The sequence below is a fragment of the Chlorocebus sabaeus genome, chromosome 29, assembly GCF_047675955.1.
Source record: "Chlorocebus sabaeus isolate Y175 chromosome 29, mChlSab1.0.hap1, whole genome shotgun sequence".
NCBI classification, from domain to species: domain Eukaryota; kingdom Metazoa; phylum Chordata; class Mammalia; order Primates; family Cercopithecidae; genus Chlorocebus; species Chlorocebus sabaeus.
This window is the reverse complement of record NC_132932.1, coordinates 7,078,536-7,103,474: the sequence shown is the minus strand read 5'-3', so window position 1 is coordinate 7,103,474 and position 24,939 is coordinate 7,078,536. Positions and strand designations below refer to the sequence as shown.

Here is a 24,939-nt window from a genome sequence, read left to right as displayed (position 1 = left end):
ACCAGCCATCCCATTTGGGATGGAGAGGTTTCTTGGGATGTGGGACTTTGAGTGCTGAAACCAGGACTGTCCTGGGCATACCAGGGCATACCAGGACTAAGAAATGGCCATGGCCATTTCTTAGGGGCTTGAAAAAATTGAGGTAGTTTGAGACAAAGGAATAGCTAGATATCTTTACCTGTTTGTAACCTTGTAGCCCTTTACCAAAAATAGAAAAACACAAGTAGCTGTAGTCTTCCTCTTTTGTTGAAGTCAACAGAATTGCCAGATGGGAGACATTGGAGGGAACATTCCTAAATTCATTATTTCCTGGGGTGGGGTGGGATGGGGGTGCTAAATTTTAAAAATGTGTTTTGGTTTTTGTGATTCCAAGATACCCTTTAAGAAATACAGAAAGGAAGAAGTAACATCATAATTCACATTTATTTAAAAAACTCAGCATGGACTCTCAGTTCAGGCTGCTGTAACAGAAAGCCATAGCCTGAAAGGCTTAAACAACAAACATTTATTTCTTACAGTTCTGGAAGCTGGGAAGTCTCAAGGTGCCAACAGATTCACTTCCTGGTGAGGGCTCTCTTCCTGGCCTGCAGATGGTTGCCTTCTCAGTGTGTCCTCACATGGTGGAAAGAGAGATCATCTCTCTGGTGTCTCTTCTTATAAAGCACTAATCCCATTTATCAGGGCTCCACCCTCATAACCTAATCACCTCTCCAAGGCCCCACCCTCTAGTACCATCCCTTTGGGGATTAGGGCTTCAATGTGGATTGGGAGCATACGAACATTCACCCATTAGCAGACTCCACCCATGTCAACTAATAGGAGACACGGTGAGTAATGACCACATCTTACACCTTTTTAGCACACTGCTGATGTCCGACAGGCCTGGGTGTGGGACCAGTGTGTACCAGCAAGCATGGTCTGCAGGGTCAGCTGTCACGCTCCTGAGGAAGACAGTGGACCCTGCTTCTCTCCACCCTGTCATGGCTGTATTGAGTTTCTTTTCCCCATCAATACTGGAGGTGGTGCCCTGCACAAATGGCCCCAGGGTGGTTCGGATGTCCCACTGGGGGCTGGAGGGGAGGGCCCTGTGCTGCAGTCTGCTGTCATCTTAGCACTGTCCTGCAGCCTCATGGCCACAGGGGAGGGAGGGGAAGGGACGGCACTGCCTACACCTGCACCCCTACGCCTGTGTGTTCTGTCCACCTCGATCTGGCACTGGATCTTCTTGTTGACATCGTGGAGAAAGGCGCTCAAAGCTTCCTGTTCGACTTTGCCATCCTCACACGATTATGGCCTCCTTCCAGGAGGCTGAAGACTGCTGTGTACACGATAGTGTGCCAACTCAGGAAGCAGCTCCAGGTGACGTCCAGGTTTGTCCTGCCTGCAGTGGAGGCCACAGGAGGGATGCAAAGCAGCAGGGAGTCTGCGGTCCTCCCCGGCAGCCTCCTGCTAGCCTTTCTTTTCACTCCCTTATACCTTCCCCCCGGGCCCCAGGCCAAGTCAGGTGTGTTGGCCTCCTGCCCCTCCTACTGGGCTCTTTCCCAAACCCCTTTTCAGGCTTCGAGGAACTCTGAGGCAGGCTGCACTTCGAAGACACATGCTGACACCAGCGCGTTCAGGTTTCCCTTTATTAGCGTTTTCTTCTCATGTTATTCTCAATCCCTATTAGCCTCCTATAAGAAAGGGCTTCCTTCTTGAATTTCACTGTTCCAGATCTGATTCCAGACCTATGCAAGGAGCTGTGTGTACAAGCAGATGTTGGGCTGACTCCTGCACAGGGTGCACCAAACTTTTGAAGAGAAGTTTTTCAGCCACAGTAGTGCTGATGGGTAAAAATTCTTATTGGCAAGAAAAACCACTTAGGTGATAGAAAGAAAACTGCTTTATAGCATATATCACCCGGAAGGGCATCCACTGTCGAAATGTGGCCAACAGGAGACTTACGGTCTCACTGTTGCATGTTGGGGCCAACAGTTGGCCTTGGAAATCTGTATCCTGACTGTTGAATTCCATTTTCTAGGTGGAGACAGATTTATACAGCACCCTAAATGACAGTGCCCAGGAACGTCCTAGGCTTTTTCAGGGTGGGGGCATCAGTCTGCTGTTGTGCCCGGCCGGGCCTTCGCCAGCATGGTGTCCTGAGGGATGCTAGTGCAGAAGGCCACTTTGGCTTTCGATGCCTGCCTTGGCTTCGCAGCAACCTTGGGGGCCCTGCAGACAAACAGAAGTTGGGGTGATTGTGGTGCTCCTCAGCCCCCACACCGTTCCCATCCAGCCCTTGCTGCCCAGCCGGTGCCCAGACCCATTCGTGAGAAGCCTCGGGAGGGGCTGTAAATGAGGAGAATTGTAGCACAGAGCATAAAACGAGATGTTTTCCTTCCATCTTTTATTTTTATTAATTTTTTTTTCAAACAGAGTATCACTGTCACCCAGGCTGGAGTGCAGTGGCCCAATCTCGGCTCCCTGCAACTTCCGCCTCCCAGGTTCAAGCAATTCTTGTGCCTCTCAACCTCCTGAGTAGCTGGGATTACAGGCGCACGCCACCATACCCAGCTAATTTTTGTATTTTTAGTAGAGACGGGGTTTCGCCGTGTTGGCCAGTCTGGTCTCAAACTCCTGGCCTCAAGTGATCCACCGCCTCAGCCTCCCAAGGTGCTGGGATTATAGGCATGAGTCACCTCGCCCGGCCCCACCCATCTTTTAAAATCACCTGTGACCATCCCCACTGAGCTGAGGCACTCAACCCTTAGCTGTCTTGGTGAGCAGGACATGGGTGAGGAGGATGGTCAGGGTTGCGCTGGAGGCCTCCCTGGCTCGCCTTCCGTGCTGGCCAGGTTTTCTCTGCTCCAGGCTGTGGCCCTGTTTCCCTGAGCACAGACTCGGGCAGCCCTGGGGCTGCTCCCTGTGAACCAGGATTTGTGAGGTGGGCCTCCACAGCAGAGCGCTGGGCCTCTGCTCAGGGGCTGAGAAAGGATGTGGCGGGCCAGCCTTTAAGGTCAAGTCAGTGAACTCTCCAGCTGCAGTCCTGACAGGCATCCGAGGGCAGAGGGAAGCCAGAAGCAGGGCTGCAGGAGGCCACAGGAATTCCTGGGGCCCTCCCCCTGCAGCGGGTGCCTTAGCCTAAAGGGGCTGGTCTGCAGGAAGACAACATCCAGCATATATTTCTGATTTAAAGGATGAATTTTTAAAAAAAATATCTGGGCAAGGAATTTATTTTACAACTTGGGTTTCAAAGGAACTTGTCCTTTATGGAAGTTATGGGAAGTCAGTAAAACATTCCAGAGAAGGTTCCACAGAACCTTCTAGAACCAGCTTCCTCTTGAGCTTCTGAATGGAAAGGGAATGAGATACTCAGAGAAAGTGTGAGGGAAGCCAACTCACGTGGAGAAGATGCCCATGGCCTGCTGGGTGGCCAGAGTCCTTTTGTCCTGTGGTCCATATAAGAGGGTCTGGATCTGGAGACACTGCAGAACACCAAACAGCTATCATAAGGCTACGGAAATGTCGCTGAGAGCAGGAAAATAAGGTCTCCCTTGAATGAGAGAAAGATCACTTCATTCTTAGACCCTGCTGTGATGGAATTACCACGTTCTTGGGGTTTCTCCTAGTGACTGACCTTTGATTTGGATGTTCTGAGGGATCTAGGCAAAAATGAACAGTTTTAGCACTATTTCACAAAACTCTGTGACTTATCTGTATGCAAAAAATATATTTAAAAGTAGTATTTTTAAAAATAAAGGCAAGAACCTTGGTACTGACCAGAGCATGGGCTCCAGTTTCTATTTTTAAATGTGGCCCTTGCTATAGCCTGGAAAAGAAAAAAAAAAAAAATAGATTTTTTTTTTTTTTGTAAACACATACTTTACTTTTATTAATACATGGGCTTTCTATACTCTTTACTACACAGCAATGTCTTAGTTATTAGGAGTCAAATATTCAGCTTATGGATTATCCAGGGCTGGCTTTGGCTTGATTTCTCCCTTCTGCTTACTTTAAGTCTTGCCACTTGATTGCTCGTCCTAGGCTAGGGCAAATCGAGGAGAGGAGAAAGATTAAAGCTGTGCCAAAAATGGCCAGAATCATTTTGAGAAAGGATGAGGTGCAGGAACTTGCTTTACTGGATGCCAAGACCCTTTTATTTTTTATTTTTTTAATAAAGTAAAACAGCACGTTAGCCAGGGTAGACAAAAAGACCAGTGGAACAGGGCAGAGAGCCCAAGCCTTGACAGATGACAGAACTGACCTTGCAGGATTGGTGAGGAAGAGGTGGGCTAGTCAATGAATGGTACTGGGACCGCTGGTTTTCCAAACAGAAGAAAATGGATCACTACCCCAAATCAAACACAAAAATTAAGCTCAAGAAAGATTTAAAGGACTAAATGTGAAATGCAAAACTTGGAGCTTTTAGATGAAAATATTGGATTTTTTTGGCCGGGCGCGGTGGCTCAAGCCTGTAATCCCAGCACTTTGGGAGGCCGAGACGGGCGGATCACGAGGTCAGGAGATCGAGACCATCCTGGCTAACACAGTGAAACCCCGTCTCTACTAAAAACACAAAAAAAACTAGCCGGGCGAGGTGGCGGGCGCCTGTAGTCCCCGCTACTCGGGAGGCTGAGGCAGGAGAATGGCGTAAACCCGGGAGGCGGAGCTTGCAGTGAGCTGAGATCCGGCCACTGCACTCCAGCCCGGGTGACAGAGCAAGACTCCGTCTCAAAAAAAAAAAAAAAAAAAAGAAAATATTGGATTTTTTTTTTTTTTTTTTTTTAACGGAGTCTCACACTGTCGCCCAGGCTGGAGTGCAGTGGGGTGATCTTGGCCCACTGAAACCTCCACCTCCCGGGTTCATGTGATTTTCCTGCCTCAGCCTTCTGAGTAGCTGAGATTACAGGCACCCGCCACCACAGTTGGCTAATTTTTGCATTTTTATTTTTTTATTTTCCTAATTCTTTTTTTATAATTCTTATTTTTTTAAATTATACTTTAAGTTCTAGGGTACATGTGCACAACGTGCAGGTTTGTTACATATGTATCCATGTACCACGTTGGTGTGCTGCACCCATTAACTCACCATTTACATTAGGTATATCTCCTAATGCTATCCCTCCCACTTCCCCCCACCCCACGACAGGCCCTGGTGTGTGATGTTCCCCATGAAGTTTCACCATGTTGGCCAGGCTGGTCTCAAACTCCTGACTGCAGGTGATCCACCTGCCTTGGCCTCCCAAAGTGCTGGGATTATAGGAGTAAGCCACCATGCCCGACCGGAAAATATCTTTATGATCTTGAGGTAGGGATGTATTTCTTAGACAAGATCTGGACAAAGCAAAAGTGAAAGACTGATAGAATGTAACTATATGAAAATCTAAAATATTTGTGCACCAAAATTCACCATAAGCAAAGTAGAAAGACAAACCATGCTGAGAAAAGATTCTTGCAGTGTACAGAAATGAGGAAGGTTTAACATTTGGAATACATGAAGAATTCCTATAAGGTAATGAGAAATACCAAACCAAACCAAAACCTCTAAATAGAATAACAGTCAAAAGATATAAACAGATTATTCAAAGAGTTGAAATCTGATGAAATAAACATGCTTAATCTCATTAATAACCAGAAATACAAACTAAAACTTCAATAAGGTAGGTACCATTTCACCCATCAGCCTGCAAAAACTACCAAGCTTTGTTAAAGATACAAAGCAACAAGAATTCTTTTACATATTGATAGTGGGTAGTCAAACTGTTATAGTCCCTTTGTAAAACAATTTAGCAATATTTAGTAATGAATATGTAAATTGTGATATGTATATATTATATATGTATGTGATATATAAATGTTTGATATATGTATGTGTATATATAACCACATACATGAATCTCATGATTACAAAGTCAAGGGGAAAAAGAAAACTACAGATGAATGCACATGATATATATTATAATTTATATGAAGTTTTAAAACATGCAAAACAAAACTACAGTAAAATAAGAGCAAGGGAATGATACCAAATTTTAAAAAGTAGCTATCTGGGTATGGGGTACAGGGGACTTCAACTGGATGGGTCATGTTTTATTTCTTATATTGAATAGTGAGTTCAAAGGTCTTTGTTACGTTATCATACTTTTCTGCATAACTGAAATATTTCATAATATATTTTTTAAAAATTGGATGAATTGTGCTACATGGTAATAGCTTGAGTAAAAAAAAGTGTGAGGGTTTGGGGACTTACTACTGAAGGCTGTTTATTCATTCTGATCTGCCAACCATTTTTAGGTCTTCAAGAACATTAAAATGCAAGCAGCCAAATGCCTTTGTCTTTATAAGCTGTGGAAACTATAAAAACTGTCTGAATGTTTCAGTCTGAGGAATTGAGAATGTGGTTTTTGAATCTGAGAATGTGGTTGTCCTTTGAAAAAGTAACTATCATATGAGAATATGACAGGATTTTTTAAATAACAAAATATTCACTATTTCTTAGTCATTTAGCTAAGAAATATACAGTATCAAGAAGTAGTAAACTCTTCTTGTTCTTTTATTTAATGCATAATTCAAATTCTACAAAGGCAAGGATCCCTGTCCCTCTGTCCAACAAGCCCTTGACTTTCTAAATCTGCACAGGGACCTTGGCCTGGCCTAGGCAATGGGCTGAACTGCTCATTCCATGGGGTTGAGCCAACGCTGCCTTAATGCTTTAGGTTGTTGTGACCCTAGAAATTTAGGAACTTTGACTAAGCTCCGTTGCTTTGAGGGGAGGGGATGGGGACATGTTTTTGATACCCATGGTACTTGATGAAAACCCTTCCAGCACCCTGCTTGGGTTACAGCTATTGGAAGCCTGGGCACACTGGGCCTGGCAGAGGAGGTGGTGCTCAGAGAGGGCCACAGAGCAAGAGAGGCAAGATGCTTCCCCCCACTGTCGCCCATCAGTGAGAGGCCCCTCTCTCTAGTGTTAACACTTCTTACCAGAATAGACTTTATTTTGCCCAGAAATACCTTCACTCAGTGTAAATGATCAGGGCTATTTTTAAAGCCACCCAATCTTCCCTGTGTTTATATGTTTATGAGTGCCTCCGATGCAGCTCATTTTGAGAGGTGATGTTGTCACTGCTTGTTGTTAATTCATTCACTGTGGCATTAGAGTTACTGACACTAACAATTAGCTGAGACAGTCTGAGGTCTCAGTTCACTCTGCCTTAACAGATTGTCTTCAAAATCTAATATTCGGGAGGAATTTCCATCCTACCCCTTTGGTGATTGAAGCTGCTTCTCCTTGGCCCCTCATTCTCTAGGGATAGAAATACACTGTTCGCTGAATATGCACGAATCCCTGGGAAGAATGAGAAGGCAACTGACAGTGCTTATTCAAATTATCAGTGGGTCTACTAACCATCCCCACTTGTTACAAACCTTTGTGCTGATCATTTTCACTACTATGTTCGTAGAGAGAGTGGAGTTGAGAGAAGATTGTGGTTGGGTCAAGAGATCCTTTCCAGTAATCAAGCCCTGAAGAGGGGAGCCCCATCGTTACCCTACCCCTAGACCTTTGTCAAAACTCAACTCTTCCTGGTATTAATATATTTTTTCCCCTAAGGTTACTTATCCTTACTAAGGAGATTTGCCCCAAATTCTAGCTGAAGTGAAAAGAGATGCAAAGAAGTGTCAACTAGGAGACAGAAACAGATCCTCAGCCCCTCACTAATCCCTTGTATGATTATAGTGTAAGGTCAGGCACCAAGGCTGGAAAAAATGGTCATCCACTAACTAAACTACTCTTCCAAAGATAGCTTTTTAAAACAGCCAAATAACCCATTATGGACTTCTACTAGAAAATGTTTTATATAGTTATGTATTTATCTAAGAAACATAAACTGAATTTTTCAACATTCAGCTGTTCTTAGCTAAATTTACTTAAGCATTTTTGTGTGAAGTAGGTGTTTTGATTCTTTTGTTAAAAACATAGGCATTGACAGAGAGGAAGTCAATAAATGTTAATTGAACCTACTGGAGCCAGGCATTGTAAACATGTTGCTGAGCTAAGTAAAGAACTCGCCAAACGTTGACAGTAGAACATTCTCCACCATAAATAAAGGTACTCTGTGCTCCCCAGATTCTTCTGAGAGGCAGATATGCTCCTCCTTGAAATGAGCCAATAAGGGGTGTTTCTCATTTTTCTTTAAAGTGAACAATAAACTAAACTCCTGAGTGTCCAGATGAATTTTAGGAGCCATTCCTTACATTGCTCTTATTCTCTTTGATTTTATATGCAGGGTTGTGAGAAGTCACTTGTGTTTCTATTGTTCGTTAAATGCCAAACAGGGAGCTTTTCTTTCCCTTGCAGGAAGACAAAAGGGAATGTCTGCTTTTATACCAGCCTGCAGGCTGTCCCTAAATGGGGCCATGTTTGTCTTGCTCACCACTGTGTTCCAGGGCCTTGCACAACCCCTGGCACACAAGCAGATGCAGTAGTTGTTAAGTGAGTGAATGATTAAATAGGACAAACATGTAAGCTGGGGAAATTCTTATATGGAGTCTAGACTCCTTAAGACACAGTTGGACCCTAGGGTTCCAGTGGCTCATCAGTTATTAAAAACCTCGGCTAGGGAAGTCCCACTGGGTGTGTGGTGTTAAAAACCCTCGAAATTACAGTCCAGCCTTCAATAGGAGAAAGACGGCTGTTCACTATTTGCTGCTTACTCTTAGGACTCATTTGGAAAGCTGGGGTAGTTAAGAGACAATCTTAAACATTTGATGCAAACTTTCAGAATTCTTTTTGACATGACTTTGAGGTTTGAAAGCTAGCAGTCTAAGGAGCCCAGGAGCCAAGAAAGCCGGGATAGGTGGTATCAGTTAGCCATCTTCCTAGCTGTGGTGCCTTTGAGCTAACACCCTTCCCAGTGTGGACAGAGGGGTGGCTCAGTGGCAGCTATGGCATCAGGGTTGGGTGACTCACTATACTGTCATTTAAAAACCCACAGTAATTCAATACCCAAACTCAGGAAGAATATTTTCTGTTTTAGGGGGATCTGTGAAAATGTGCAGTTGTTACTGAGGGCCATTTTCATAGCAGCATCCTGCAGAAGTAGATTGGTGGTATCTCCCTTCCTCCCTTAACCTCCTGCCTAAGGTCCTAGAATTGCATCATAACTTCTATTGAGGAATTTCAGATGATGAAGGTACCGATGGAACACCTCCTATTTATTAATGGAGACGGTGCAGCAAGGACTGCAACTAAAGGGTCATTTAAGTGACAAGGCTACATGACTCCGTAACAGAAAATCGAGAAAAGCATACTATTCATTCCTGGTAAGGTTCCAAGCCAGGCTTGTCAAGCTATTACTTGTATTTTGTACTTACATGAAATGAAAGAGCTAAAGAAAGGTAAATTTAAAAAAATGCTCTAACGCTGAGGATCTGAAATCACTACTCTTCTTTACACACATTATCCAATGCCAGATTGTGTCCACGGGGGAGAAATTACTCAGAAACTTGAAAATTGTGCTGCTGTTTTCATGTCAATTCTCAAGGCTGATACTAAGAGAAAAGATGACTCCGGAAGCCTTACTCCTTGGAAGCGTGAAATGTGATACATCTTTCAAGAAATATAAGTACGCTTTCATTTACCAACCATTACAAGGCAGGCAAAATGACTAACTTGGGGGAATTGAAGGAGTAAACCAAAACACAATTCATCAGACAGCCTTCCCCTGCAGAAGCACAGTTGGGGTAGTGGGTGGTTTTTCTGAGCCGCGCAGAAACCAGCCTCGTCCTGGCTGGACGCATGTCTTCGTCCACATTCGCCACTTCCTGAAGCAGGCGTCTGCTGAACACCTGCAACCCGCCAACCCTGTGGCTACTTCGGAGATGGAAAGGAGAATGGGCAGAAGGGGGCCTTGCTCTCAGGGGGCTTCCAGTGGAGTGGCGGAGACAGATATTTTTAAAATGCATAAATAAATATGTCATAACAATCTGTGGTAAGAGCTACAAAAGAAAAAAAAAAAAGACGACGGGGCTATGAATGAATACCGGGGGGTGTTGGTGGTGGTCGATCCAGGGTACCTGGGCCAGCAGAGGCCTATGTGAGGAGGTGTCACTGGAGTGAGACCTGAGGACAGGGGAGTCAGCAGGTGAAGAACAAACAGGGCAGGATGGGGATGGAGGGAGGTGGTGGTGGCGGTGCGGGTGATGGGGGGGCTCACAGGGAGAAGGAATTCCGTGTGTGTGTTTGAGAGAACACACCCCTGCATCCTCTTTTTCTCGGCCTATGTCTCTCTCTCTCTGTCTGTCTCTCTTTCTGTCTCTGTCTGTCTGTCTCATACAGCCCTGCAGCTCCCTTACTTGGAGGGCCAGTGATCCTGTGACCTGAGGACTGAGGCACTGGTTGGTGGGTAGGGAGCCTCCCATGAGAGAAACACAGGGAAGGTAGGAAGGGGGATGCTGGGCTTTGCAGGGAAATGGGAGATGAAGGATAAAGGGGGTGAGGTCCAGCCACTGCCACCCGCACAGCTCCTCAGAGCAGACTCTTTCAGAAAGCTCTCCCTGAGTATGTCCTGGGTGCCAGCCCTGGGGGCATGGATGTCATCCTTGCTGTCTCCCTCACTCCTCACCTCCAGGTTGCCAAGTCCCATGGGTTCTATGTCCTTATCGACATCCCTTGACTCCCCCACGACTTTGTTCCATCCCTTGGCCACTGTACTGGAGCAAGGTACCATCATCCTTCTCCACAACAACTGCAATACAAATATTTAGAAAATAAATGCATTGGCAGGACTTGCTATTGAGAGAAATCCTGCTGTGTACCCACATAGAAATTATGGTTTCCTTTTCAAGTGGAGCCAGCTTTTGGTATAAAGGCTGGATTTGCCTGTTTCTAAACCAGCCAAGGAAAGGGATGCAGACTTTTAAAGCTGGGCCTTCTGAACTGCCTTCTCTTGGCAAATTTCCCTATTACATGGAGCTCAGCGATCTGGTTCAGTCCTTCCTGAATCTGTGCTATCCACACCAGCCATTCCTGACCATTGCTCTTTCAACTTGTTTAAGGTTACACTAGATTTATGTAACAGGAGCTTTTGCTTTTCCCTCCATCCCTGGCCATGTACCCATAAACTCACTGTTTCCAGCGAAGCTCTGAAAAACTGCTAGAGAGCCTCAGGCCAGGAGGCTCCACACCCACAGTTCTGCACCCCTCCAGACCTTGTGGGATAGTTGATGACCCTCTGAGGCACTGTACACTCACTAAGCCATGGTCAGAGTTCTGATGCTTGAGGAGCTTTCCACAGCAAATGTAGCCTTGTCAGTGGGCAGCTTGTGTACACGACAAATCAAGTGTTTTCCAAGGGAGAGCAAACATGGAGGGGCACGGTGCCTGGGTGCCACAGCTGGGCACGCCCAACCTCAGGAGGGTGCCTTTTCCCTGCAGCTGATGATGTCAGGGGGGCCTGTGGTCAGGAGAACTGGAATTCTTATTCCCACACAGCCTATAGTGGGCAAGGGAGGCTCCACATTCATTCTTTTTTGTTTTTTGAGATGGAGTCTCACTCTGTCTCCCAGGCTGGAGTGCAGTGGTGTGGTCACGGCTCACTGCAACCTCTGCCTCCCAGGTTCAAGCAATTCTCCTGCCTCAGTCTCCCGAGTAGCTGGGATTATAGGCGTGCCACCACCACACCTGGCTAATTTTTGTATTTTTAGTAGAGATGGGGTTTCACCATGTTGGCCAGTCTGGTCCTGGACTCTTGACAGGTGATCCACCCGCCTTGGCCTCCCAAAGTGTTGGGATTATAGGCGTGAGCCACAGCGCTGCGCCTCCAAATTCACTCTTAACCAAGATAAGAATGAATGACCATGACCCCTTTAACAATTGGCTCTCATTCTCATATAAACTGATTTACAAATATCTTCAAGTCACGAGTGCTTGAAGAGTCTTTAAGCATACTTCTCAACCCAAGAACAAGACTTTTTATATGCAACTAATGTCATTATGACCTTCTCTTTAAAAAAGGTGGCTTGTTGCGGTCCAACAATGGGTTAGTCAAAGATGATTAGAAAAATCAGGATCAAGGACAAATGAGGCTCTACACATGAAAACAATGTGGAGTGGCGTGGTGGCTCTGTGGGAACTCCAAATTTGGCTCTGGATTTCCTGGTATATCCAGGACAACAAGGAAAATACCAAATATGCTAAAGGGAAAGTAAAACAAAGTGGGCCACTGATGGAATTATAGGGAATGGATTCTAACATAAGGTATGGCCTTCCCTAGGAAGGCTGAGTGTATTGGCCTGCTTGGAGGAATGGCTGGAATATAGCAGGGACTCGATAGCCTGTTCTCCAGTCTTGACTTATGACCACATAAGACCTTCCTAGGCCAGGCGTGGTGGCTCACGCCTGTAAGCCTAGCATTTTGGGAGGCCGAGGCAGGCGGATCACAAGGTCAGGAGTTCGGGACCAGCCTGGCCAGCATGGTGAAACCCCATCTCAATTAAAAATACACAAATTAGCCAGGCATGGTGGCATGTGCCTGTAGTTCAAGCTACTCGGGAGGCTGAGGCAGGAGAATTGCTTGAACCCAGGAGGCAGAGGTTGCAGTGTGCCGAGATCGTGCCATTGCACTCCAGCCTGGGCGACAGAATAAGACTCCATCTCAAAAAAAAAAAAGAAAAAGAAAAAGAAAAAAAAAGACCTTTTTAATGTTGGCTTTCTTGCCTACAACCTCTGAATAAAAACTATGTTCCAACTCCTTTCTTAAAAAGATTCATTTTAGTGGGCTTTGATTTTTTGAAGAAAGGGGTCACATAAAATTATTTCATTCTTTTATGGAAATGTTTAATGCCCACAGCTAAAGTAGTGAGGCTGTGGATTGAACCCTGCTGAAGATAGTACCTAACATAGAGGCCAGATGAAGGCTGGACCCAAATCTGACTTCACACTGTTCTTGGGCTCAGCATACTCGAGGTGTTCCTGATCTATGAAGCAGCCTTCAGGAATTCTTTCTGCAGCCTTTCACCTGATGAAAATGTTGGTGATGATGACCATCCTAGAATACAATCAGGTTTCTATGTTGTACAAGTAGGTGAACTTTTGCTGTGGAAATTTCCATCTGGAGCCAAGAGAATTCTGTGATTTTCCCCTGCAGGCAGATGCCTTTAAAAGGCAGATCAATAATATGGTTTCCTTTTCGGTGATTTAATCCCGCTGTGTGCCTTGTTTCCCAGGCCTTCCTGTTTTTTGTTTTTCATGCCTGCGGTCCATGCCTGGACCATTCAGCGCAGGAGGGTACATCTGGAAAAGCCACTGTTCAGTGGGTTCCTGCTACTGAGCTGAAAACTTAGGGGATGCAGCTGTTGTTGTGATAAAAACAAGAGACACTTGTCAGGCAGTGTTTAGCTTTAGGAACTGCTGGCTTCACAGAGTCGAGTGCTAAATATGGCATTTGAGAAACTGCAGTCAGCAGCAGATGTGAAAAGCATGTTTTAAGTCCCCATTTGCGCCCTCGTATTCACAGAGCAGTCAGCCTGTCCTCAGACAGGTACATGTGGAGGAGTGGAGATCAGAACTGCATGCACCACAGTGCACAACTTTCAGAAATACAAGTGTCCATCGTTTCTCTTGGAGTCTGGCAAATGGTCAGGTATCTTTAAGATGCCAATGCTATTGTTTTCAGGACTGATGGTAAACAAGGCCAAATCAGAGGAAAAAGGGGCCACCAACTTCTACCACAGGCTTTAGGGTGATGCACCCTGAGAGTTTCTTGAAGCTGAGCTGATTTTTAGCCTCTTGGGTGGCAGTGTGGCCCAGAGCAGTGTTTCTCAGCCTCCGCCTAGGAAACTGGCCAACATGCAGAACGCTGAGCACCTGGCCCCTGCCCCAGAGACTGATTCAGAAGGTGACCCTGATGCAGGGGGCTCAAGAAGGATACTTGGTGAGCCACTGGCATAGAGGAAAGAGTCGGGCCTTACATAAGAGTAACCTGCCCACAGACCACTGGCTTACTTCTGGGAGCCTCAGGCTCCTTCTCTGTTTAACAGAGCTATGCAGGTTTGACCTGCAGGGTTGCTGTGAAGATGACGAATGATGTATGAGCCGCACCTGGCAGCAGTGAGTGTGCAGTGGGGCACATACACCACTTCAGTCCCACCGGGAGCCAGCAGTGACGGTGTAAAGGTCTGTGTGGTCCTGCTCAGCCCTGCTCAAGTTTCTGTGTATCTCTGTTATCATTTACCACCCTCCTCTACTCTGAGGTCCTTCCCCTGCCTGGGGTGCAGTGGCTGGGCTGAACCCTAGGAAGAGTTTTTCCAGATGTCATCTACCTTCTTCAGGGGAGAAGTGAGGAGGGAGAAGGAAAGCAGGTATTCCCAGTGGCAGGCAGCGCCTTGGCTCTGCGTTTTCCTCTCTCCTGCAGAGGTGCTGATGGTTGGAACAGCTTCCCAGTGGCCTGCATGGCCTGCACGCAGGCAGTCTCTGGTGCTCATTAGAACAGCCTCACTCAGTTCCTCTCATTCGATCCCTAAAACTGTGGGATGGAAGGAGGACAAAGAAAACTGAGGCCTCTTGTCTCCATTCTCGGTCCACTCCATTCCATCCTCAACACTATCCTCATAGTGATTAAAAAAAAAAATTCCAAAGGACAACTCTAGACCCATTGTGCCCTGCTTAGCATTCCCTGTAAGCAGCATTCCCAGCTGCTGAGAGCAAAGCTCAGAAAAATTTTCTGCAAAGGGCCATATGGTAAATATTGTAGACGTAATAGTCCAAGAGACAAAATTGAGGCTATTAGGTAGGTGCAGCACTTATATAACAAGACAGAAGACAAATTTCTACAAAATTTCTTTTCATGAAATTCAAGATATAATAATAAGCATTTTTTTTGGCAATATAGTTCTATAGTTCTACTAATGAGAAAAAATAGATTCATTTTGGGAGGAAGATAACTATTCACTTACTTGAAGTTCAAAGGTGTCCTCCATCATCAAATGGGTTGCAAATGATCATGTGTAAAAAATGTTTAACTTGAGGGCCACACAAAAGCAGGTGGAGGGCTGCATTTGGCCTGTAGGCCATAGTTTGGGACCCTTGCTTAAAGGATCAGGTCTCGGCCCCTTCACCTGGCAAACCTGGTCTCAAGGATTTGCCCTGCACCTCTCCCACCAGCAACCCCACAGCCAGCCAGCTCCAACTGCTTTTTGTTCCTTGGATGTACTTTGCTGTCCTGCCTCTGAGCACCCTTCTTCCATCCCACTTCCCAGGCTGGGAATTCCTGTTTCTCTTAGCCTATAGTCTTTTTCAGGATTACTTATCTGGACACTTTCCCTAAATCTCTTCACTCCCGTAGATCCCAGTATGGACCTGCTGTATGGAACTGAGCATGTAATACAGTTGGGAGGTTACGGTCTGTAACTCCCTCATTGGTCTGGGACATTTTTAAGGGAAGGGGCCACTTCATTCCTATTGTATTCATTGCACATGTGCCAAAAACAGGGCGGGACGCTGGCAACCCTGTCCCAGGTCTTCTGACTATAGGATAGTGTTTCCTGTGCCACCTCCACCCCAGGCCACCCAGTTACTTTGGAAGCACTATGTTTTTATAGCTTACCACTCTCCTGGCCTTGGCTGACTGAGCCAGGGGTGGGCCCTTGATTCAAGCCAGGCCTGTCAGTCTTTCCCTGAGGTCTTTGAGGTCTTTCAAGCTGAGACAAGAAAAGGCACAGGGACAGAAAGTAAAACTCTGGAGTGTTGCCAGCCTTGATCTTCACCTTGAGGGAAGACACTGCCATGAGAAAGGAGGAAGATGTGCAGAGAGGAGCAAGGAGAAATCCTGGACAGGGAGCGCCCTCCTGGCATAAGAGTCTGGCTGAGGCTCAGCTGCATCCTGCCGGCTAATCACTGGCTGTTGGCCCTTATTTGGAAACCACAAGACAATAGACGCTCCTTTATACCTGAGCTAGTTTCAATTGTATTCTGTCAGTGACAACCCAAAGACTCCTGCTGTCCCGATCTTGGCATTCTCCCCACCATGCCATTCGCTTCCAAACATTTTTTAAGCCCAGGGACCCCTTGTTGAAAAACAAGTCTTACTTGGAATTCCAAGATGTGAAATAAATGACCCTGTAGTATAGACTGTGCGATACCAACCACCTGGCCAACACGGCGAAACCCTGTCTCTACTAAAAATACAAAAAATCTCCAACAACTCTGAGCCACATGATCGAGGCCAAGACCCTTCTCTCTCAGCTTCAGTTTCCCTCTTTATAAAATACAGAGTAGAGGTACCCAAGTGATATAGTTTGTATATTTGTCCCCACCCAAATCTCATGTTGAATTATAATCCCAAATATTGGAGGTGGGGCCTGGTGGGAGGTGATTGGATCCTGTGGGTGGGGATTTCTCATGAATGTTTTAGCACTATCCTCTTAGTGCTGTCCTCATGATAGTGAGTTCTCATGAGAGCTGTCTGTTTAAAAGTATGTGGCACGACCCCATTCTCTCTCTCTTGCTCCTGCTTTCCCCATGTGACGTGCCTTCTCCCACTTTGCCTTCTGCCATAAGTACAAGCTCCCTGAGGCCTTCCCAGAAGCTGAGCAGATACCAGCATCATGCTTGTACAGCCTGCAGAACTGTAATCCAATTAAACCTCTTTTCTTTATAAATTACTCCATCTCAAGTATTACTATTTTTTTTTCTTTTTCTTTTGAGATGGAGTCTTTCTTGCTTTGTGCCCCAGGCTGGAGTGCAGTGGCATGATCTCGGCTCACTGCAACCTCTGCCTCTTGAATTCAAGCGATTCTCCTGCCTCAGCCTCCCTACGTAGCTGGGATTACAGGTGTGCATCAGCAGCTAATTTTTGTATTTTTAGTAGAGATGGAGTTTTGCCATGTTGGCCAGGCTGGTCTCTAACTCAGGTGATCTGCCCAGCTCGGCCTCCAAAGTGCTGGGATTACAAGCATGAATCACCACGTCTGGCCTCAGGTATTTCTTTATAGCAATGCAAGAATGGCCTAATACACCAACTCTTAGGGTTACTGTAGGAGTTAAATGAGTTAATATACACGAATTGCTTAACACGGTGCCACTGGTGTAACAATCACTCAAAAAGCACTGGCTCTTTTTTTACAGGGTCTCACTCTGTCACTCAGGGTGGAGTGCAGTGGCATGATCTCGGCTCTCTATAACCTCTACCTCCTAGGTTCAAGCAATTCTCCCACCTCAGACTCCTGAGTAGCTGGGATTATAGGAGTGTGCCACCATGCCCAGCTAATTATTTGTATTTTTAGTAGAGACAGGGTTTCGCTGTGTTGGCCAAGTTGGTCTCGAACTCCTGGTCTCCAGTGGTCTGCCTGCCTCGGCCTCCCAAAGTTCTAGGATTATAGGCATGAGCCACCGTGCCTGGCCAGCACTGGCTCTTACTATATGGAGGTGACAGATGGGGAAATGCAGGGCATCTGCCACCCTCAGCTTCCGTCTCACCTCTCCCTCACCAAAATGTCTTTGGCATATAGGTAATGTTTAAATTATTAAAAATGATTGATCTAATATATTTCTTCCTGGCTAGACTGGGAACTCACAAAGACAAGGATCATATTTGTCTTGGTCACTGTTTTCCCTCAGGTATGGCTAGCACAGTGACTGGCCTATTGAAGGTGCCAAGTAACTATTTGCTAACTAACTGATAAAAGATATGTGTCACCTCACCAACAAATAGGTGTCACACATGTTACCAAATCTAGTGTCTTTTGCAGCAGAATCAGAAAAATCATAAGAGAAAAATACTTGATTTATAGGATAGCCCCTCAGAACTAGTTAATTCTTTTGGTTTGATTAATTATGTTACTTAGGGTTTCCCAGGTTTTCCCCATTTTGAAACTAATGAATGTCATGAAAACATATGAGGTAACTTATGAGATACATTTAGAATAAAAGAAAATTTCATATTCATAAACACTTAGATTAATAAAATGAAAACAAATGAATTAAATTCCCAACTCATAAACACAAAAAAACAATTTTAACAGAGCAAAACAAAATAAGGTACAAGGACAGAAATAATAAAGATAAAATCAGAAATTAAGGAAATAGAGAATAGGATTTATGGGATTAAAGTCCTGGCTCTTTGAAAAAATTAACAAAATAGACAAACTAAGTCAAGGAAAAAGGGAGAAAACCCAAATATAAAACTAAGAAATTATAATAGGAAAATAACTGTTAAAAAGTAGAAAGTTGTAAAATTCATGAGACCACTTTTCAAATCTCCATGCAAATAAATCTGAAAATGTAAGTGAAATGGATAATTATCTAGAAAAATACAGTTTGCCAAAATGACCCCATTAGGGACAGAAAGCTTCAACGGACCACTTTTTGTAAAAGAAATAGAGATAATTATCAAGGAATTTCCCTACAAAAGAAGCACCAGGCCTAAAGGATGTCACAGAAGACACGAACCTCCAAAGACTACAGAGTTTCGATGCTACATAAATTCTTTCAGTGCACGAAAAATAAGGTAAACTCCCAAATTATTTTTATAAGCAAATATAACATTGATCCTTAAACAAATAATACATACAAATATTGGCACAAAAATCCTGCAGTAAATGTTAGCATAGAGAATCAACATCTGCTATGGTTTGAATGTGCCTCCCAAAAAGCATGTGTTGGAAACTTAATCCAAAATGCAACACTGTTGAGAGATGGAGCCTAATGAGAGGGGATTAGGCCATTAGGACTCTGCCCTCATGCACAGATTAATGCTGTTATCTTGGGAGTGGTTTCATTATGAACGGCTGAGTTTGGCCTCCTTTTCTCTCCCTTTCTCTCTCTCATTTCCTTTCGCTTTCTGCCAAGGGATTATGCAGCAGGAAGGCCCCTGCCAAATGTTAGCCCCTGGATCTTGGACTTCCCAGGCTCCAGAATTATAATAAATACATTTATTTTCTTTATAAATTACCCAATCTCTGGTAGTGTGAAATAAATTTATTTATTGTGATTTATTTAAATGATCTAAGAAGAACCATCTGATAATCTCCACTGATGCTGAAAAAGCCTTTGGGAAAATTCAACATTTAGTTATAATTAAAAAAGCACTCATGAAAATAGAAATTGATGGGTACTTTCTTAACATGATAAAATATATAAACCTTAGTTCTAAAACCAGCATCTATTAAATGAAGAATCACTGGAGGCATTTACACTAAGATCAGGAACATGGCAAGGATGCTCATTATCTCCACTGCTGTTTATTATTATATTGGAGGTATAAGCCAATGCAATTAGACAAACGAAATAAATTGGAGGTATAAGAACTGGAAAGCATAAAGTAAAACTAAGTCTATTTGCAGATGATGTAATAGAATACCCCCAAAACCTGGGAGAATCAATGATTGAATTAACTCAAGCAATAAAAGAAGCAATTAGCCGGATATAAAATTTACAGAGAAACCAACTGGGTTCATATGTAAAAAAAAAAATCAAAAGATATAACAGTAGATAAATCTCCATTTATAATAGTAATAAGGAAGATCAAATGGTTAGAATTAAACTTAATAAGAAATATACAAAACCCATATGAAGAACACTTTTGGATGTGCCTGAAAGATATAAAAGTAGGCATGAAGAAATGGAAAGATACCCCTTGTTCTTGCATAGAAGAACTCAATATCACAAAGTTGTCAATTTTCACTAGATTTATTTATAAGTAATGCAATAAAAATACCAGCAAGCTCTTTATGGAGTTAGACAAATTGATACAAAAATTCATGTAGAAAAAGAAACATGAAAGAATAGCTAGAACACCTGATATTCTAGCAAAAGAAAAGCCGTAAGAGGTGTCTACTCCTATCACATATTAAATCATTCTGTAAAATCTCTGTAGTTAAAACTGTGAAATATTGACACATGAATAAACAGAAAGACTAGTGGAAGAGAAGAGAAATCTAGAAATAGACTTAAGTCCATAAGGAAAATCAGTATATGATGAAGGTGTTATCTGAAGTCACTGGAGCATAGATGGGCTCTCTAATTAAATGGTGCTGGACAACTGGGTGGCCATTTGGAAAAAAGGTAAGATTAGATCCATTCCTCATGCCATCTACACAAATAAACTCCAAATTTAAAAGAAGAAAAAGAAGAATGACAATTGAAGAATATGTAAGAGAATTCCTCTATAAACTCAGTATATACAGAGAGCACCACAAACATAAAGGACTGATAAATTATACTATGTAAAAAATTAAAAATATTTGCATAGTAAAAATAATTGATAATTCATTTAAAAAACATATATGTCTAAGAGGCTTACTATGTCTTTTACCCAAAAAGTATTAGCTTAGATCTACCACAAAAGTGATGTCATCCTATCTAAACAAGTCACTTCTAAAGTTTCATTTAAAAGAACCCCCACGAGGGAGAGAAATTGACCTTGGAGAGGGGAGGGAGAGCCTACTCTTGTGTTCGTACGGGTTCCAGCTTTACCTTCTTCAGTTTCTTGTGGGCCTCACTGTGGTTCCCCTGCACCAGGTCTGCTGCTCCCAGGAGCCGGTATGTCTCTGCCACCTCAGGACTGAAATCGCCAAATACTCCCACTTTGGCTTCCAGGGACTCTCTCAGGATCGAGGTTGCTCTCTGTGAAAGGAACAAAAAGCTATCTGGTTAACAAGTTCAAAGGCTGATTAAGATCAGTGCCTCTTAAGAAAATTACATAACTTGTATATTTTCACATGGGTGTGGTAGTCTCATGAGCTGAGCCTATTCTCCTCTTGGATTAGTCCATTCTCATGCTGCTATGAAGAGATACCTGAGACTGGGTAATTTATAAAGCCAAGAAGTTTAATTGACTCACAGTTCCTCATGGGTGGGGAGGCCTCAGAAAACTTATAATCATGGCAGAGGGCACCTCTTTCATAGGGCAGCAGGAGACAGAAGTGCTGAACAAAGGGGGGAAAACCCCTTATAAAACCATCAGATCTTGTGAGAATTCAGTCACTATCACAAGAACAGCATGGGGGTAACCGCACCCATGGTTCAGTCACCTCCCACAGGTCCCTACCATGACACATGGGTATTATAGGAACTACAATTCAAGATGAGATTTGGGTGGGGAAACAGCCAAATCATATCACCTCTGGTTGAACAGGAGTCAGGAAACAACACAAATGTGAGGAAAGATGTAAACTATGAAGAGAGAGGACACCTGGCAAAATAAACCCACTCAGCCATTACAGGAATCCATTTCAGTTGAGTAGTAAGAACAAAAGCTGACATGGATCAGTCCTCACATGTCAGTAATTGTGCTGAACACACACAATTGTGTGTGATCTCATTTAATTTTTGCTGTCTTCTTTAGATGGGTAAAATTTTAATCCTCATTAGGCAGAGGAGGAAACAGGCACAGAGCAGTTAAGAAACCTGCTCAGAGTCAGAGGGCTCAGCTATGTTGGTGCTAGGATCTGAATCCAGCCAGCAATTTTCATACTTTTTTTTTTTTTTTTTAAATTCATCTCAGCAGATCTTCCATTTTACAACAGCAGGTGGAAATCTGGAGGTGTTTTTTTTTGTTTTTTTTTTTGTTTTTAGACAGAGTCTTTCTTTGTCTCCCAGGCTGAAGTGCGGTGGCATGATCCCAGCTCCCTGCAACCTCCACCTCCCAGGTTCAAGCGATTCTCCTGCCTCAGCCTCCCAAGTAGCTGGGATTACAGGCGCCCACCACCATACCTGGCTATTTTTGTATTTTTAGTAGAGACAGGGTTTCACCATGTTGGCCAGACTGGTCTTGAACTCCTGACCTCAAGTGATCCGCCCACCTTGGCCTCCCAAAGTGCTAGGATTACAGGCATGAGCCACAATGCCCGGCCTAATTTTCATACACTTTAGTCCCATGCTTTTCTCCCTCTGTCCACAATGCCATTCTTACAGAAGTGAAAATACAGCATTCCTGGGCAAATTATCTATGTATAGAACATCCTGAACATACTCCAGGCTTTACTATTCTCATAGGAAATAGTTTAGGAAACTGAAAGTAAACATTCCAACATGATGTGACATTTTGTTTGGTTTATCCAATTTATTTATACTAACATGGAATAAAAAATATGAATTGGTCAGGACACAGTATTTCCTGATACTAGCTTCTTCAGTCACCAAAATATGCGGGGGAAAACCCTGTTAAAGTATGTCAATCCTCCATACTTTCTCCAGAAATTCTTCCACGATCTTCCACATGAAGGCACAACATCAGCTGCAGAGCATGGATGCTGAATTTGACTGCCAAATACAGCATGGACCATGGGAGCTTCCTCATGACACAGCCCCAAAGGTGTCCCGAAAGTGCTCCACAAACAGAAGGACAAGGAGGGCCTTTAATCCTTTTGTTGGCAATAATACAAGTCAGGGGCTAGGGCTGGGGTAGGGGACCCACATTACAGGTGCTGATGAGGCAGAAGTCAATTTCTCAGGTGAAAGATGAATCCCTGTAGAGTCAGAGTGATTGTGTAACTCACCAGTGAGGCCCCACTGAGGTACATGAGGGACTAGCATTTAAATCTAGACTTGCCTGAGGGTAAAGCCCATCACATCTCCCAACTTCTGAGAGCAAGGACTTAGACTGATGAGAGTGTTGGGTTTGGTAATATTTCTGTGGGAATTGACTGTCAGATTTAGAGGAGCCAGTGATGGGGAGAAGACCCAGGGAGACTCCCTTTCTCAAATGAAGCTTTGGCTACTGTCTACAGCCTGACTGGGGAAACAGGGTAGATGTGAAGGAAGTTAAATGGCACAGGTTTCTAGGAAACTGAGATGGCATCAACCTCTGCTAGGAAAAGCTTAATGGAGAGGAGTGACAAGTAAAGAGGACTTAGGTGGGCTGAGAAGAGGGTATGGGTAACTGGGAGCACAGGAGGAGCACATGGCCTGTTGACAGCCAGTGAGTGACCAGGCTGAGGAAGTCAGAGAAGATTCTTGAGCAAAAGAGTGGCATAACTAGAAGACAAACCCTCGTAAAGTAGCTTAACCTGTGGCAGAGTGACCTTCACTTACATTTTACCTTAAAAGGCATTTCGGCCCCCAAAGATCATGTTCCACAGTGCCAATGGCCATGTGCTGTGGGAACATCTGGGATAGCCTGAGCACAGCCCCATTCTTGGCTCCGGGACTGTCCTTGGGCCCGGCCCTTGTTGCCCATGTTTGGCTGGGCAGGGGGTGCCACACACAGGGGTGCCTGGCCAGAGTATGGGGAGGGCTGAAATCCAACCTCTGGTCCCCTCTAACATGGGTGGTATCTACCTGAGGAAGGGGCAGCTTTTTCTATTATCATAAGGGCACTGGATGGGCTGGCTGGTAGTGGCCCTAGAATGAAAAGAGCCAGTTTGCTAAAATCTTTGAGGGCTGCTTAGGAGAGTGAGATGCATCTTTTGATCAACACTGATCTGGGTGACCTGGGCAAGGGCAGTGAGGCATAACATAACTGACAGTGAGCATTGGCTGACTCCGCAAGACACTATGGTGGGAAGCCAGACAGTACAGACGAACTGATGCATGGCCCATGGGAGTCAGAACAGCCAGCTGGCCTGTGGCCAAACATGCATCCACCTCTCTGCTCATCACTCCTCACCACAGGCAAGAGGGTCTCTGCTTTCACAGGTTCAGTCTAGTTGCAAGATAGATGTTAAATATCCACGTGAATATATACTTACAAATACTTGATGACATCAAAAGGATTCTGTAAGGAAGAATAATGGAGAGCATCTAAATGAAGCCTGGGGAGAGGAATCAGAGAAGCTGATAAGAAATGAAGAATGGCTTAGCATTGGCCTGGAGATCAATGAGGAAGGGCCTTCCAGGAGGAGGAAACAAGCTGGCACTGCCTGGAAGTGGGAATTAGAAAGGCCAGTGTGGCAGGAACATGGATCGGGGAGAGGAAGCAAAAATGAGCCTGGAAATGTCAGTGGAGTCCAGGTCGTGGACAATACTGTGGGCCATGTCAGGATTCTGGTTTATCCTGAGGGCATCAGGGAGCCAGTGGACTGGCTTTTACAAATTAGTGTTCACTGGTCAGATCTGCTTTTTGGAAACATCACCATGGCTTCCTTATTCTGAGTGGATTAGAAGAGGGCAAGCATGGAAAAAGCAGCTGAGAGATAGGAACTTGTTAGAGCGGTCCAGGCAAAAGATGATGAGTAGCAGGACTAACAACCTGAGCACTCCCCTTTAGTCTTCTAGAGATGTGAGGGGAGATGGGGAGGGAATATGATGCCCCTGGAAGGCATTTCTCTCCCTGGGGTTGGGTGACCAAGAAAATTCCCATTTGTCATGGTGATTGTGGCCCTACTTTGGCCTGAGAAACATGGGTATATCTACATAAAAGTCCATGTTCCCTAACTGAGAGAAGGTGGGGGTAGTGGGGGGATTAAGGATGAGAAAAGAGCTGTGGGGGAGGAGGTCTACAGATGGCAAGAGAAATAAAGTTTTTCATTTCCAAGATTTGCCATGATAGTTAGAGTTGAAAAAAATATACAGCAAGCCCTCCATATCCATAGATCACAAATTATATGGGAAAAAAACAAAAATAACAATACAACAATAAAAACAATACAAATAAAAAATAGAGTGTAACAACTGTTACCATAGCATTTACATTGTATTAGGTATTACAAACAATCTAGAGATGATATAAAGTATTCAGGAGGCTATGTCTATAAGTTACATACAAATATGACACCATTTTGTACAAGGGCTTGAGCATCCTTGGAGTTTGGTATCCTTGGGGGTTCTGGAACCAATCCCCCACAGATACTGAGGAACAACTATGTATATAGATATGTGTGTGTGTGTGTGTACACATATATGTACTGTGTACACATGTGTGTATATATGTATGCATGTATGGCTTTCTAGGAAACTGAGATGGCATTAACCTCTGATAAGAAAAGCTTAACAGAGGCTGGGCACAGAGGCTTACACTTGTA

At 44.3% G+C, this 24,939-nt stretch overlaps 1 protein-coding gene across 10 annotated transcripts in view; it reads right to left on the bottom strand.

The window, feature by feature from the left end:
• Positions 1-404: 404 nt before the first annotated feature.
• TTC23 (tetratricopeptide repeat domain 23) overlaps positions 405-24,939 on the bottom strand; it is a 115,809-nt gene continuing 91,274 nt past the window's right edge. For 4 of the 10 annotated variants that reach the window (XM_007990539.3, XM_007990536.3, XM_007990537.3 and 1 more), the window contains exons 9-12: positions 20,453-20,602; positions 10,605-10,727; positions 3,382-3,464; positions 405-2,211 (exon numbers count right to left, since the gene is read on the bottom strand). In XM_007990539.3, coding sequence (XP_007988730.3) covers positions 2,094-2,211; positions 3,382-3,464; positions 10,605-10,727; positions 20,453-20,602 — 474 coding nt within the window. In that variant the 3' untranslated portion in view covers positions 405-2,093. Of the gene's footprint in view, positions 2,212-3,381; positions 3,465-10,604; positions 10,728-10,772; positions 14,505-20,437; positions 20,603-24,939 lie in introns of those variants that run through there. The other 6 variants (XM_007990542.3, XM_007990541.3, XM_037987640.2 and 3 more) reach the window with 4 other exon arrangements.